This window comes from Meles meles, chromosome 5 (assembly GCF_922984935.1).
Source record: "Meles meles chromosome 5, mMelMel3.1 paternal haplotype, whole genome shotgun sequence".
Taxonomy (NCBI): Eukaryota; Metazoa; Chordata; class Mammalia; order Carnivora; family Mustelidae; genus Meles; species Meles meles.
In genome coordinates, this window is record NC_060070.1 from 134669455 (window position 1) to 134685308 (window position 15854).

General features: G+C 47.1%; 1 protein-coding gene across 1 annotated transcript in view; it reads left to right on the forward strand.

The window, feature by feature from the left end:
• Positions 1-15854, forward strand: part of BMP6 (bone morphogenetic protein 6) — a 149943-nt gene that overhangs the window by 126332 nt on the left and 7757 nt on the right. Inside the window, exons 3-4 of the mRNA XM_046004657.1 lie at positions 9119-9267; positions 9899-10096. Of these exons, the coding sequence (XP_045860613.1) occupies positions 9119-9267; positions 9899-10096 (347 nt within the window). The remainder of the gene's footprint in view (positions 1-9118; positions 9268-9898; positions 10097-15854) is intronic.

Below are 15854 nucleotides of genomic sequence, written 5' to 3' on the forward strand. Positions count from 1 at the left end.
ATTTTAATTTCTGCAAAGAAACTTGCTGAGCTTCTGATTGGAATTACATTAAATCTAGAGATCAGTTTGGGAAGAATGGACTCTTACTAATACTAAATGTGGTATTTATTTAGGCTTTCTTTCACTTTTCTCAGTAATATTTTGTAACTTTTATGTCTTGAATATTTTTACTGGATTACTATTATTTATGAATCATTAGAATATTCTAGGTTTTGAAGATTCTTTATGCTATTATAATAGTATTAATAGCTTCTAAAAATTTCAGTGTCTGTTTTTGTCCACATATAGAAATACAGTTGATTTTTAAATATTGATCTTATATCCAGCAACCTTGCACATTCACATAGTTATTCTAACAAATTTCTGTGCAAAATTTTGGAATTTCTATAAATATAACCATGTCACCTAGAAATACCAATCTTAGTTCTTCTTCTATAATTCTTATTTTTTTTCTTCCTCTGTTTTTCTTGTTTTATTGTGCTGACTGGACATTCAGTATAATTTTGAGTTTGATTCATATTTTTGTTTCAGATTGGAAATCCCTATCAGACTTTGAATCTAATACGAGAAAAATTTAAATAATTTACCATTAAGGGTGATATTTCTTAAAAATGTTTTTGTAGGTACTCTTTATTAGAATAAATAAGTTCTCTATTTTTAGCTCACTAAGAGTTTTTTAATATTAGAAATTGGTGTGGAATTGTATTTAAAAAGTTTCTGATCTTTTTCCCTAAGTGTTAATGTGATATACTATATTAAATGAATTCCAAATGGTAAAGCAACCTCCCATTCCTAGGACAAGCCTAACTTGTGATTTATTATCCTTTTTATATAAGGTTAGATTCAAGGATCATGTCTGATAACTCTGTTATCTAGTTCACCTATGGGTCTGTTCCCATTATCTATTTGTTCCCTTGATTTTTCCTCATTTGGTTTTATTTATTTACATGCCTGATAATTTTTTTAAATTAAATTCTGGCCATGATCTATAGAAAATATTTATAGATACTGCTATCTCTTTCCAGAGTGGATTTCATTTTCTTCTGGAAGGCAGACAGAATACAGGGTGATCGCCTCATTCTTTCGTTCCAGTGGGGTATTTAAAGATCTGTTAAGGATTCTCTGTTTCTGGTTTTTCCCTTTCTCCTAAAGTTTAGCCCTTTGGGGGGGTCTCAGCTGAAGGTTTAGGATGTTTACCAGAGCTCCTCTTCCTTGGTGGGCTCTGAACTCTAATTTTTAAGTCACCAGCTTTGAGAAACTGCCAGAAACTCTGCTTAGCTCTTTGTCCTCTAAGCAGTTTCTTTCTGCTTGTTTTCTCAGCTTCCTACTCCATGCATGCACAGCCTAATATTTGGCAAATCTCTCAGATGGAAATGTTGGAGTTCCAGGCAGCCAGGACTTGAAGAGCCAAGGTCCAATAGGAAGTGAACCCAAACTTTTGTGAGTTCACTTTTATGCATCCCCTTTCCCCTGGGATCTTAGCCCTTCAGGTCCAAGCTTCCTGAAGCTCCAATTTTTGTTCCTAGCCAGTGATATCATTCCAAGCTGTAGGCTGCTGCTCCTTTCTGTTTGATGCCAAGAAGGATCAAATCCCCTGAAATGAAAAGGCAATACAAAGACAATATACCTCCATGTATTTTTCTTCTCCCTGTGGTCTTGACCCATCAAGTGCTGACTGTCTTGGTTGCTCTAAGATGACTACAAACAGGTTTATTTTTTTAGTTGTCCTTAGTGGGAGTGTTAGTTTGATACATCATAACCAGAGTCGTATGTCTTTGAAACATAGGATTTTACAAATTTTTATTTTGAAATCTTTGTAGTGAGTCCCCACAAATGTTGATTTGTGATTCATTAATCAAATGGTGTAGTTTGGGAAACAAGACCCAAACCTGGCAGTCGATCCCATTCCAGGATCTGGATGAGTAATTTCCTTAGAATAGCATTTCTTATGGATTGATTGCTCAATAAATGCTTTTGGATTTTCGGTGCTGTTTGCTGAAGTGAAGCAACATGAAGCTTTATCTTCACTGAGGTATAAGTGAGATACCTGAGATTGTGTTCTTTTTTGAAGAAAAGGGCAAATTTGAGGAAGTCAAGATGGAAGAACCTTATTATAGTTGGGGCAGAGGGAAATCAGAGCCTTTTATCACTGTGCCCAGCCACACCTGTTTCTCTTTCTGTATCTGGCTTTCCCAAGTATGATCCTCGGGGACTCCTGAAATCTTACTTGCTGATTTGATCATCTCTGGCATGCTCAGTGTGGGCCTCAGGCAAGCATTGAGCTTTTCTGTATTTGTTCCTTCGCCCCTGAAAAAAGGGATAATACAACTGACCCACAGCTCGGGTTATGTAACTAGTTAGTTTTGTCCTAGTCAAATCCTATTATACCTAGAATGATCTACCTGAAATTAAAGCAAAAAGCACAAGCAGCTACCAAACCTTATTCCTCAGCCTGTCTAAGTTCTATTCTTTACAGAGGCATAGTGTGGAAGAGAATATCACAGGGAGGAATTAAGGTTATCATGAAGAGGTGTTTACACTCAAAAGAATGCTGCCTTTGGGGGAGAGGGGGTCAGGGTGTGGTAGGCAAGAAAGACTTTTGTTTGGGGACTGTTTTCCCACTTGGTAAACATGGAAGAAAAGAGAAAATCCGGCTTTATTTCTGGAAACTAAGCCTTCTGTAGTATTCATTCCCAGAAACAGATTGCTCTAGTCACGCGTGTCTTCTTACCAGGATATCCAGCCTTGTGGGAGGCCGGCTATGGTGGTGGCTAAGATTATCTTGGGAGACATCTTTTTTTTTTTTAAGTCCCAAATGATCAGCATTTTTCTGTTTTGTTTCCCCATATTGTATAGGATATGGAAATGTAGGATTGGTGATGAAAATAAAACATAACGTTTGCACATAACATGTTGAAAATGTGACAGAAGTTCTCAATCTGTCTTTGATCATTAGGGCATGCGGAGCACACCCCAGTTAAAGAGAACATTGTTTTGTTTACGTGACCAAAGAGGTCAGGTCAGGTAACGGGAATTTGCATAAAGGAACCCGCTTTCCCCCTCCCTCCCTGTCTTGGACAAGAGAAGCAGGCCTTCTAATAATACTGCTGCTTTGGACTTGATCTTCCTTGTGATTCTGATTATTAGTCTAACTTGATAACTCCCTGAGGGTCAGGCCAATCCATAAAACAATCAAACATTTACTTGTGGAGCATTCTACATTTGTCTTGCACTATTTGAGGGAGAGGAGCAAGAATTCCTGAGAGCAGTTAGCTTTGCACCTGAAGTCTAAAAACCAGGTGAGGGTAATTCTAGTCATATTCAAGGCAGCTGGGCTGTGCTGTAGGTCTGGGAGCTCTCACAGTGTGGTTCCCAGACCAACAGCAACAGCATCACCTGGGAACCTTAGAAATGCAAATTCTCAGTTCCCATCCCGGCAACTCTGGGGGTGGGCCCAGTGATCTGTGTGCTAACAAGTCCTCCAGGGGATTCCAATGTAGGCTGAACTTGAGAACTACTGCTATGATGACGAAAGCCTTGGCAATACTGGAGCCTGGGTTCAGTTCCCTGCTCTGCACTTACCAGACTATGAGCAAGCTACCTAACTTCTTTGTGCCTCAGTGTCCCTATCTGTAAGCCTGTGACAGCATGAATGGTATTTACCTCTTCTGGTGGTTGTGAGGAGTTAGCGTGATTACAAGCATCTGTGTAGGAGACCCCATGTAAAGACTAGCTAGGTTCATATTCGGTCAGCGGAGTGATTTGTATTCATTTGTTGAAGATGAAATATTTCATACAGAGCTAAGGTAACTTTGATTTTTTTTTAAATTTTTTAAAAATTTTTGAATTTTTAAATTTTTTAATTAACATATAATGTATTATTAGCCCCAGGGGTACAGGTCTGTGAGTCGCCAGGTTTACACACTTCACAGCATACCTTCGATATTTGAAACATCTCTTTATACCACGCTAATCCTTGGGGTGAAAATTTGTTAATATCAAGTGGCATAAAACCAATGAGAGTTTAGCTAATTATATAATAATAATATGCCTTTGCCCTTTTTACTCATATCTATGTGTGGTCAGCAGCGTACCCTGACTTGTGGTGCCCTATTTTCAAATATCCTATTCTTTCCTATCCTTTTAGTGATATACATTTAAACATAATCCTTTATATATGATACATTATATAAGAAGAAAGTAAAAAGGCTTGCTTTCCTATCTAATTTTCTAAAACGATTGGCTTTTGACTTCCATTCTCTTTGAAATTTCAGTATGCTTCATTGCATGAAGTCAGGGCATCCTTTTATGAACTTTGTTCTGTATCTTAGTGTGCCTTTAAGTCCAGACACCAACAGCGAAGGAATGTCCTGAAGAAATAAAGGAACAAGACCACAGGCTCACCTTATCAAATATCTCATAAGTCTGTTTGCTTCAAACATATAAATTCCACTTCATCAAGAACAATTCTTTCTGGAAAAGTGGTTAGTAGTAAGCAGAGTTGCACTTTGTCAAGGGCAGTGTGACCTTAATGGGTGCCGTTTGACAGGAAAGACCCAAGCTGGCCACTAGGAGCTCAGATACTTCCTGCTTTTCTCCAAGGGTGAAAAAGAAAAAGATCCACTGTGTTTGTCCTGGTGCTTTCTGCCTCTCAGCCTGATGGGAGTAGCACCTACAAGGGCAGGTGCTTTGGAGGCTTGTACTGGGAGGGACCGCATAGGGTGACTTTGCCCAGTCACGTTAGTTGTACAGGTCTTATGAGTGACTTGCTGGTCAGTCAACTCTAGCCCCAGAGTGAATTTCTGAAATTTGCTAGAAATTTCTGGATTTTCTAGAAATCTCTTGTTAGACTAATTGTTAACAGCTTAATTTTCCCCAGGGAGATAACAGTAGGAGGAAACTCACGCCCTCAAGTGGGAGAACACCGAACATAAATTCGCTGTGTTCTTGAAGACAGAATGCATATTCATCCTGAAGCATGAGGTTCTGTAAGTTGCTAGAGAAAAAAATAAGCAGTAAATTCTTTCAAAGTCCTCTCTCTGGTCTCAGGATTTCCTTTCATGGTATGTTAACTTGAGCATGTCAGTCATGCCAGTAGGAAGATCCAAATAATCCAGTCATGGTGGTCACTTGGGCCAGACCCTGAAATTCTTTCCCCACTGGTGGATAAAGATGATTTAGCTAAGACCACCAGACCTTGAGGTGCTTAAGTGAGATTTAGAAGGGAACATTTATTGTTGTTGTTTTTTGGTTTTTGGTTTTTTACATGGCAAGATCAGGTATGTCTTATTGGAGTTGTACTTTCATAGTCAGGAGATTATGCTGGCTGTACATCATGGACCCAAAGGAAACAGATGTGGGTCAGACCTGGCCCGTTTCACTAACTTATGTGAATTGTGTCACTTAAACACCTGTGCTATTGGAAGCACTGAGGGGGAGCCAATGAGGTTCCTTAAAGCTGTCATTCTGTCATTCTTTTTTTTTTTTTTTTTAAAGTTCCTCAGGCTGTATGAATGCATGTTGGTAGTGTTCTCAGGCTAGGCAGAGAATCTTCTGCGTGGGAGGAAGAGTAAAACAAGACTGGGAAGCTCGCAGGAGTTCCCACCCAGGCGGCCGCCATATTGGGTCCCTTCCTGCACGTACCTTTCACCCCTTCCTACCTTGGCCTTGACAGGAGAACCTGCTCGTGATTTCCAGTCGTGTGCCAGCTCTGAGTATCTTAACATGGTTCTGTGTCCAGTTGATGTTGGCATCTGTGCACAGTGGATTTGACCCCTTATCTTATTCCAAGCTCTCGTTCAGGATTTCCAGCCCATGCCCTGTGCTTTTCTGGACTCTGCTGTTTCCATAGGTGGCAGCTAAAAGTGTGGAATCTGATTGTAAGTTCTGGTCACCCCACTTAATGCCTGTGTGACCTTCCTACACCTAATCTCTGTGGGTTTCAGCTGTAGGAAAGAGACAGTAACAGGACCTGCCTCTTTGGAGTCCCCAAGGAATAGAGAGAGGTTCTTGGTGCATACTCTACCTTTCCTTCCATCCATGGACCCAAGCATCCTAGATTTCATAAACATCAAAATCTGAGGCTGCCTCATGGCTGGCGAGCCACAGTTTTTTCATCTTTCCAGGCTCAGCGGTCAGCCTGCATTTGCATATCCCTGTGGTCTCTTGGGCACGGAGGACCAGTGTTCTCCTTGTTGCACAGCCAGGGAAGGCGATGGAGAAACAACACAGACGTCCCGGGGACCCAGCGTGACTCAGGAGCAGGCAGGAGAGAAAGCCAGGCTGCTTGCGTCCATGAGTCCCCACTCATCCTGAGGTTTTCATTCCTGCCACCTCGTGATCGGTCCTCCTCCTCCTTAGCACCTTCCCCCTTTACCCCAAGTTTCGTTTTGGATTCCCATTTTCTCCTTTAATTCATGCCCTTTTCTCCTTCCCTCTGTTTCTCTCCTTTTTTGGACCAGGGACCGAGGTCCCATCCCGCACTTTCTCTTGTAATAGACTCCCATTCCCTTTTTCATAAACCCTACCTTTTCCGAATAAAAGCTTGTTCTTGTTTTTTGTACCAGCTCCCACACCGTCCTATCTTGCACCGCATTTTTCTGCATCCTCATGACAAGTCTTCAAGGGTCGTCCACCAGGTGCATCCCCCAAGCTCTGTCAAGAGCGACAAGTGACCCCCTTTACTCAGGCACAGCTTGGCTTCTTGGAATTCTTAATGTGTCTTCATTCCGGAGGGGCCCGTGCTGCCTTCGGGACCGTGGCCACTTCTCCCACAGTGCCTGTGTTATTCCTGGATGAGGGTCTTCTCCGAACTTCCAGAACAGAACTTATGTCTTTTTATATCTTCACTTCAAAGCTTTGGCCTCGCTGTCCCCTCTTGCTGTTTTCCACGAACACCCCTGCCTCCCTGCTCCCAGTTACCTCGGTGCCGGGGGGGTAATTTGTCAACAGGAGGTATGACACACGCACGTCGTCCAAGAGCGCTTTAAAGATGGCCAGCCTCCGTGGGGCACCCCCATGGGCTCTGGTCAGCAGCTGAGTAAACTCCTTTTCGCTGTACCTACTGTTTTAAGCTTGGAAAAGAGGATACTAGAGCTGCGTTCTAACTCCAAGCCGTGTAAACAGGAAAAATTGTTTCCCCCCAGACATCTGAGACATTTAACTCTGATGTTTCAGCACGGCCTCACAGATAGTCGATGGGGTAGGGATAAACTGTGTTCGCTTGCCACAGGGTGTCTTTCTTCATAGTCTCACATGGTAGCATGATGGTATGGGAAACGGAATCTGCCGGCTTCTCTTCGCTAGCTAGTTCTCTCACCAGCTTTTGACCGGAGTCACACAGCTGTAACCTCAAGTCTGCGTGAGTCCCCAGCCCTACAATGGGGATCATGACATTCTACCCGCTTTCACGTTGTTAGAAGGAAAGCAAAGTACATGAAAGTGCTTTATAACCAATTTTTGTAGTTTTTTTTAAAAGATTTTATTCATTTATTCATGAGAGATACACGAATAAAATCTTTTAAAAAGAACCTACAAAAATTGGTTATAAAGCACTTTCATGTACTTTGCGTTCCTTCTAACAACCTAGGGAGTTAGGGAGAAGGAGGCAGAGGGAGAAGCAGACTCCCCATTGAGTAGGGAGCCCAAGGCGGGACTTGATCCCAGGACCCCAGGATCACAACCTGTCGCTTAACCAGCGGAGCCACCCAGGCGCCCTGTAACCAGTTTCAGTATACAGTGTTTGTATTGCAATGCTCGTCTTAAATGCAGTGTTCTGGTAATCTTTCGATCCTGTAAAAGATGGCACTCGAGTATTTGAATCTTCCCATGGCCAAAATGGTGCCCTGCCCTGCCCTGCCCTGCCCTGCCCTGGGAATTCCCTGCCATTTCCTGTCAGTGACCCTGGAATGTCAACTCAGATTCAGAGTGTCCCTGAAACACACGAAGGGGACCATCTCCTGACACTGTGCTGTCACCGTATGTGCGGGAGCAGGAAGAAACCCACACTTCCATCTTCTCCGGGGTCCTAGGGTTACGTTAGCTGATAACTGTATAACAGAACCAAAAACACAGATATAGTATAACTACTCCCTGTGGAGCCCAGTGGAAGGAATGGATTCCGAGTCTGCCTACAAACCCCAGCCACGGCTCCTATCTCTGCTGGTTTGAGCTTTTTTTTTTTTGCCTTCTTCTTTTTTTTAAAGTTCCACATGTGCTAACACTGCTCATGTTTATTTATTTTTTAAAAGATTTTATTTATTTATTTGAGAGAGAGCACAAGTGGGGTGAGGGGCAGAGGGCGAAGCAGGCTCCCCGCTGAGCAGGGAGTCCAATGTAGGGCTTGATCACAGGACCTGGAATCATGACCTGAGCCGAAGGTAGACGTTCAGCTCACTGAGCCACCCACGCATCCCTGGGATGACCTTTAAAATCACTCAACATCCACCCACGGCTACGCCAACCCCACGAGAAAAGAGCCTGAACATGGCATGGACCGCTCGAAGGCCTTAATTAAAAGCAAGGATCTGATGATTACCCACAAATACGATGTGGCTTCTTGTTTCTCTTTCTTATTTCACAGGAATGAACATGTGAAGGTTGTCAGATCCTCATTTTACAAAAAGAAAAAAAATGAATAAAGCCACAACTTTTTCTTTTTGCTCTTATGAATCCTATTTTAATATTTTCCTAATCCTTTTTCTCATGCCTGCCCCCCACCCCGCTCCCTTTTTAGAGTTTGTTTGCCATGAAGTAAGCAATAGTATGACTTTCTTTCTTCCTCCAGCCCTCCCCCCACCCCTCCTTCCTTATTCCCCAGCAAGACTCAGCAGGCACAGCCATCCCAAGGCCTTTGATGAAGTTGAGGGATCCACCTAGACTTGGGAGAAGACTCATTTCTGGTCTGGGCTGCTCCCTAGCACATAGGCCTCTCCACACTGAGCCATGCATGTGTCCTGGGTGTCCCACGAACCAGAGCCACAGCAAGGCACCATATGTGGTGTCTCTTGGGTGCACCCGATCTGACATCGGCATTTTCATTCTGACACCATGGCAGGACAGAGAGGATGGGCCGAGAGGGTGGTGTGTGCCTCACCAAGCAATCTTTTCTTCCTTTCAGAGACTCTGACCTATTTTTGTTGGATACCCGCGTGGTGTGGGCCTCAGAAGAAGGCTGGTTGGAATTTGACATCACGGCCACTAGCAATCTGTGGGTCGTGACCCCGCAGCACAACATGGGGCTTCAGCTGAGCGTGGTGACTCGGGATGGTAAGTTTGCCAGAACCAGTGAACAGTGCTCATCTGTTCCGTTTGCAACAGTTACAGTTGAACCCTGGTTTCTGGGGGAGACCAGGGCTCCGGGATGACCTCACTTACTGTTCTCTCGTTACTACTACTAGGAAGCAAGGTCTCTCCCAGAGGCCTGCAGGAAGGACTTGGAGATAGTAGGTGATCTGAGTTCTAGGGGCCACTATAGGAAGACAGCTTCAGGGGCAGGGGGAGACCCCGTCTGCATTCTCACCGTTGGCTAGGAGGCAGGTTTGCATGAGAACTCTGCCAGCACCCCCTCCTCCTGTAGCACTAAAGCTGCCAGGCCAGGTCCACACACCAGACCTCAGACGGGGCACACTCTGCCTATAAAGTCCATTCCCCCACTGGTTGGGAGGCACATGAGCAGAAAGAATGGTTGTGTAGGGCAAAATGTATCGGGAATGGGAGGCCTGGAAGTTCATTCCTTGCCTTGATGCACGACGCTTCGGGAGGAGTGTTTTGATTTTGCTCTGAGCATGCGTAGGGCTCTTCGCTCATGCTCACTCTGTGACGGGCACTTGGGTGGCCAGGGAGCTGCAGGAACCCATTTCCAGGCAATAAAGACAGCTGTGCATGGTTTGCATTCAAGGACTCACCATCAACCCTCGAGCGGCAGGCCTGGTGGGCAGAGACGGCCCCTACGACAAGCAGCCCTTCATGGTGGCCTTCTTCAAGGTCAGCGAGGTCCATGTGCGCACCACGAGGTCAGCCCCCGGGAGGCGCCGGCAGCAGAGCCGCAATCGCTCCACCCAGTCCCAGGATGTTTCCCGCGTCTCCAGCGCTTCCGGTAGGTTTGGATGGAGCCGGGGGAGTGTGGGGGTAGGGGGATGCATGGGCCTCAGGGAGAACAAGGATGTGTTGATGGCTCAGCCCAACAGCTCTGCCCATAAATACAAAGGCTCACAGGCATGTCATTGTCGCCACCAATTATCTAGCAGGGTTCCTAGGGCCGTCAGCAGGGACCTTTGTACTCCGGGGACTAAGTCCTCAGGCTAGAGACGTCCGAAGTGTCTGGTTTTCCGGAAGAGCACCCTTCCATTTGATTTCTCCAACTCCAACTCCTCTTTCATTCACGTAAAGATCCTGAGAACACCCAGATTTTCTTCTAGTTGGTGTTATGCCTGGGAGGTTGTGGCATACAAACCTATTTTGTGTACTTGCGTAAGAGGGACTCGTACTGGTCAGTGCTCTTGGCTGACAGTGATGGGAGGTCAGCTCAACCAGCTCTAAGGGATGTTGTTGGTTTGAGAACTAGGAAGTCGAGGGGGCTAGCTTTAGGCCTGGCCAGATCCATGGGCTCACGCGGTGTTAGGAATCTCGCCGTCTCTTCTATTTTCCCTTGTTGGTGGCATTCTCAGAAAGACCATCTCCCCGGGTACTCAACCTCTCGTTGCGAAGAAGCATCTCCATTTTAGGTTCTGACTTAATAAGCCATTTCTCTTACGAGGCTCTCAGCTGGGGGGCTTGAGGACCTTCCACCCAGCGTGAGGTGACATTTTGCTGCTTTTGTCATCCTGGTGTTTCTTGGAAGCATGCATGGCACAGTGTGGGTGTTCCTGTATTTACCCCTGGAAACAGTTGGGCTTTAAAAAAATAAAAAAAGAAATAAAAAGAAGAAGAAGTGATTGCTTTCCTTTATTCTCTTCAGAGGAAGTTCGCTCCGTGTTTTCCTTCAGGGCGCGATGACGGGGACGGCTGGCAGTAGGCTTCCATTCATTAATGAACTGTGGTCACTTTGGTGCAGGGGCCCCAGACATGAAGGCAGCTCTTAAAATGTGGGTTGATTTTTTAAAATTGAAATTTCACTTGATTTATTCATTACCCCTTCCCCCAAGTACACACACCAGATCTTGTAATTGGGAAAACATGTCTCTGATTGATTTTTACCCATGTCATCCAATTGTTCTCTTCTGAGTCCCTTTCCACAGTTTTTTCCCCCCCCAATTTGATAAGTCTCAGTGAAACATGAGCATTAAAGTTGATCATGTGTGTAATAAGAAGCAAGTGTCCCATCTCCACCTCCCAACCCAGTATTTGCAAATATGCTTTGCTCCTTCCGGTGGTGCTAGGACAGAAGAGTTCATGACAGGTACCTCTCGCCTCACCTGGGCAAAGGTCCAGAACCACCCCCACCACCACCACGACCGAGAGAGTATTTACCAGAAAGGGTCCTCCTTACTCTTATGGCTTTGGAGGCCCTCTCAGACTGGAGAAATTGGTCAGGGTAGGCCCACTGAAGAGCTACTTTCTATATTTGGTATTTTCTACCTTATTTATCCTTGCCATTAACGGGAGCAGACAGACAACAGAAGAGGTTGCTCCTGGAGAAGAGAGTTCCAGAGAGAAGGCTGGCTCCCCAGAGAGATGGGTCGTCTGGTTCGTGCCTTCTTTCCGGGCCACCATTGGGACCGGATGTTGCCGGGCCTCCACGGACCGGGTAGATACGTCCGAGACAAAATGTTGTGCTCTCTGGTGTGACTCCAGGCAGGACTTTTCCTTTGTCAATCTTTGGAAAGAGGAGATTCCTGGGCCTCTGCTGCCCCCCTTCTTCCATAGTGTTCCCAGGAAATTAATATTTCTCCGTCAAAATCACTGCCACCGGAAGCCCATCAGAGACCATCCTGCATCTAGGCAAAGAAGTGAACATAATCCATCAAGTGATCTGTCATCAGGGCGAAACATGGCAGGGAAACACGGGGCTATTTTTGGAACCGAGCTGCAGATGCCTGCACCGGCGGGCAAGTCCACCACGAGGGAGAGGCCAAGAACCTGCGTCCCTCTGCCTTCCCCACCACCCACCAGAATCTGCTCTCACATCTGTACTTGGCCTTCAAGCTGGACTTCGCAAACACATGCACCAAAGTGTGGGTTTGGATCGAAGGCGCCCTGAAGGGTTTTCACTTGCCTTCACTTCTCTGCAGCTGTCTGCTCCCAGCAAATGATGGATGTTGGCTGCGTCGCCCGTCTCCAGTGGGCTCGGATGTCATCTGGACAGTATTGTTTATTGCTTTTGCACATGTTTTAAGAGTCATGGTTCAGGCTGTGGGCTGCATAGCCCTAGTAGGGATTCCAGTGAATCCGGCAGGTTCTTTCTCAGCCTCCATTTCTACCAGCCAACTGCCCTCGGGTCTATTAGCTCTCACGTGCTGGTCCCTCTGGTTACTTCTGTTCACCCTCTTCGGGGGAGGGGGGGGCTGTGACACCTGGTTTTTCACCAGAGCTGTGTGCAAATGGTCTTGAGGGATGGTTCCATTTGGGTGGGTGGGGGGCTGTCGAGCTACCAATCCAGCTGATTTCCCAGGATCTTTCCCAAGACCTGGCTGCGGAGGGAGGCATTAACGCCATGTCAAGTCCATTGGTGAGTCTGGGGTTCTCTGTCAGGTCAACCTGCCGGCTGCCAGCACTGTGACTTGGAACTGCTCTTTGTTTTGGCAGATGACAGTTTGGGAGCTTTTCTGCCACTTTTAACAATTTCTGTAGAACTAGACGTCCTTCCGGCCTCTTTCATCCTTGATGTTTTTGTGGCCATCACCACGCACCTCTGCCAACCATCTGCAAAGCAGCGAGTCCTCATGACCCTGCCTGTCCTTTGGAAGGAGTCCTTTATGGTTGCGGACGCTGTGGGTTAGCACCGCAGAGTCCTTGCTCCGTCTGCCTCTTTCTGACCCACCCAGACATGTGTCTTTAAGGATCCTAGTGGGGACAGTGTGGCTCTGGTACATCTAGATAAGCTCTTGACCTTGTTGATGGCTCAGCTCTTCTGTCTCTTGAACTTCCCGATCAGGACCATTGAATATGCTTCCAGCCAAAGAAAGGCAACCAGACTTCATCGTTTGCCAAACAGTGGTTTAGGGACTTTATGATGACTGTGAAATCTTGCTGTCGATCTCAGGAAACTCCAGTCAGTAGGCTGGGGGACTCATTCTGACAGATTAATTTTTATGTGGCTTTCTAGCTGCTGACAGGTGTCCCCACTAGGGCAGCATGTGCGTCCATGGGTTGGCAGGCCAAGATTGAGGGGGCTGACTGGGGACATCCAGAGCTTGAGAAGAATGGATCTGGGTCAGGGTTTTGTGTTAGCTGTTTATGGTTCTTCAAAGGAATTGGGAGTTGTCATTTGTCGTTTTTGATCTTAAATTAAAATTTTAGGGTCTGCAGCTTGGCTTCCAGATGTCTTGGTCAAGAGGTAGAGGCTTGTTCAGGGCTTTGTAAATGAAATCAAATCTTAATTCCCCACAGCTGTGGTGGACAGGCATGGCATTCGTGATTCAACAGTTAGAATCACTTCAAACTCTGTAATACTCGACTCTCATTTGCCATTAAGCTCCTTTGGTATTAAGGTTATCAAAGAGTCATAGGTTCCCTCTACCCCACCCCTCGTTTTACCCCTTATGAATGTACTAATAGCCAGTAACGCTGAAAGGCAGTAACAGGTGTAAACAGGAGCTGTAAGAGGCCAGAATAATTCACCAACAACCACTAACTCCCGAGACGGTGCCAGGGGCCGGAGATTCAGTCTAGGAGGGAACAGGGAGAGCCGAGGTACTTAAAGTATGGGGAGTCTTAGTGATGAGCCTTTGAGAGAAGCCCCTGTCTGTTTTCAAGATACTTAATCTCTGTATTCTTTTTTTTTAAGATTTTATTTATTTATTTGACAGACAGAGTTCACAAGTAGGCAGAGAGGCAGACAGAGAGAGGAGGAAGCAGGCTCCCTCCTGAGCAGAGATCCCAATGTGGGGCTGGATCCCAGGACCCTGGGATCATGACTTGAGCTGAGGGAAGAAGCTTTAACCCACTGAGCCACCCAGGCTGCCCTAATCTCTGTATACTTTGATAATTAAGATAAAGGCTGAGAAGAGGCCAAAGTCCACCCAACTTAGCACAAAGCAGGAGATCTTGAAATCCAGGACCTCCCTGTTGTCCAGCCATCCAGGTTATAAACAAAATCTAGATTCCGAAACTCCAGCTCCCCGCCCCCCAACATTTGATGAGATTCCTGACACCAGGAACTCAAAACCTTCCTGTGGTTCCTCAGTGTCCGGGGCGCGAGGAGCTGGGCGTTCTCCAGCATAGGCTCAATGGCCATGTTGACTCTGTGGGCTGATGGGGAGAGATGAGATGGCCTGAGAAGGCTGGGAGATAAGGAGAGATCAATGAAGATGAAGGGGCCCTTTTAACAGCCGGGTGTTGTACTTGGCCCCATCATTCTAGGAGAGAAGGGAAATCAGAGTAGTGAATTGTTTTCTCTAGAAAACAAGTTTGCTCTGGGAAGACTCTGTAGCCAGGGTTCAGGAACACTGGCCCAGCCACTCTGCAGAAACCCTCGGGCGAGCAAGGTCGCCACTGGCCTGCTTCCTCCATCCTTCCTCCCTCTCACCTGGTTTCTTGTGCTTGCCTTGACTTTGTCCTTTCTCTGCCCTCCTCCTCTCGATGGTCCCCCCGAGCCAGACTCCTTCCCCTGAGACTGTGTATTTCATTCTTGGGAGCCATTCTGCAGAAGTAAGCCAGCCACCGGCAAGCCCTCCTAGGCTACGGCTCCTTCGTGCTCCACTGCCTGCTCAGCGTTTCAGGAGGGCGGCTGCCAGGAATGCTGGATGGCTTGTGCCTGTCCTGTTGGGGACAGATCAGATGTGCGGTACACAAGGCTGCAGCCGGGGGACAGGGGGGCAGCGAGCAGGTGAGACAGACCCTGGACGGTGAAGCGGGGCCTCCATGAGCCAGAAGAAGGGGCCAAGCTCCAGCCAGTGGGTGAGCGAAGAGCTGTGTTTGGTGCACCCCGCGGCACCACCGGCCTCCAGCCGCCCGCCCGGAAGGGAGTGCCACCCCCATTCCCTCCCAGCGGGACTCTCGGATGCGGGAATGAGCAAGGACAGGGCAGGTGATCCAACCACGGGACTCCAGGTGAGCCTGCTTCCACACAGCTCATTCCGTGTTGGTTCCCCACACCCCTGAGCTGTTCAGACCTTGGCCCCATGAGACAGCAGGTAAGGACCTGGGGGACCCCGGGAGCGTTCCGCCCCCCCAGGCGTGGGCGGAACCGAAGCCACGCCCCAGCCGGAGGGCGGACGCACCACCCGGTGCAGGTGTCAGCAGCCAGTGCCGACAGGGTGGCACTGACCGCCAGTCTGGCCAGTGGGAACGGACGTGATACTTTCCGTACTGCTGGTTTAATGGTCCAGAAGGCCTGGGTGAGATGCAGACGTCCCCTGGCAAAGTGTTGGAAGAACACACCTTGCGCTGAAGCCTGGCTTCCCCCACCTCATCCCCCACCCCACCCCGCCTCTCCCTGCCCCTGCCCTACTCTCCCTCCTGACCTCTGCCTGTCAGTGCCTCTCTTAGGACAGAGCCTGGAGGATTTTGCCAAGGGCTCTTCACTTAGGGGAAAGACAGGCAGGGCTGTCTTGGGGCTTTAAAGGGGCTCCCTTTCCCCCAGCATGGGGCTTCAGAGGCTTCCAAAGCCTGAGAATCTATGGAAAGGGAAAAATGTGTCTCTCCTGTTTGAAAGTAGACTAGGGAGACGCCCCTATCTGGTTATGGGAGAAATG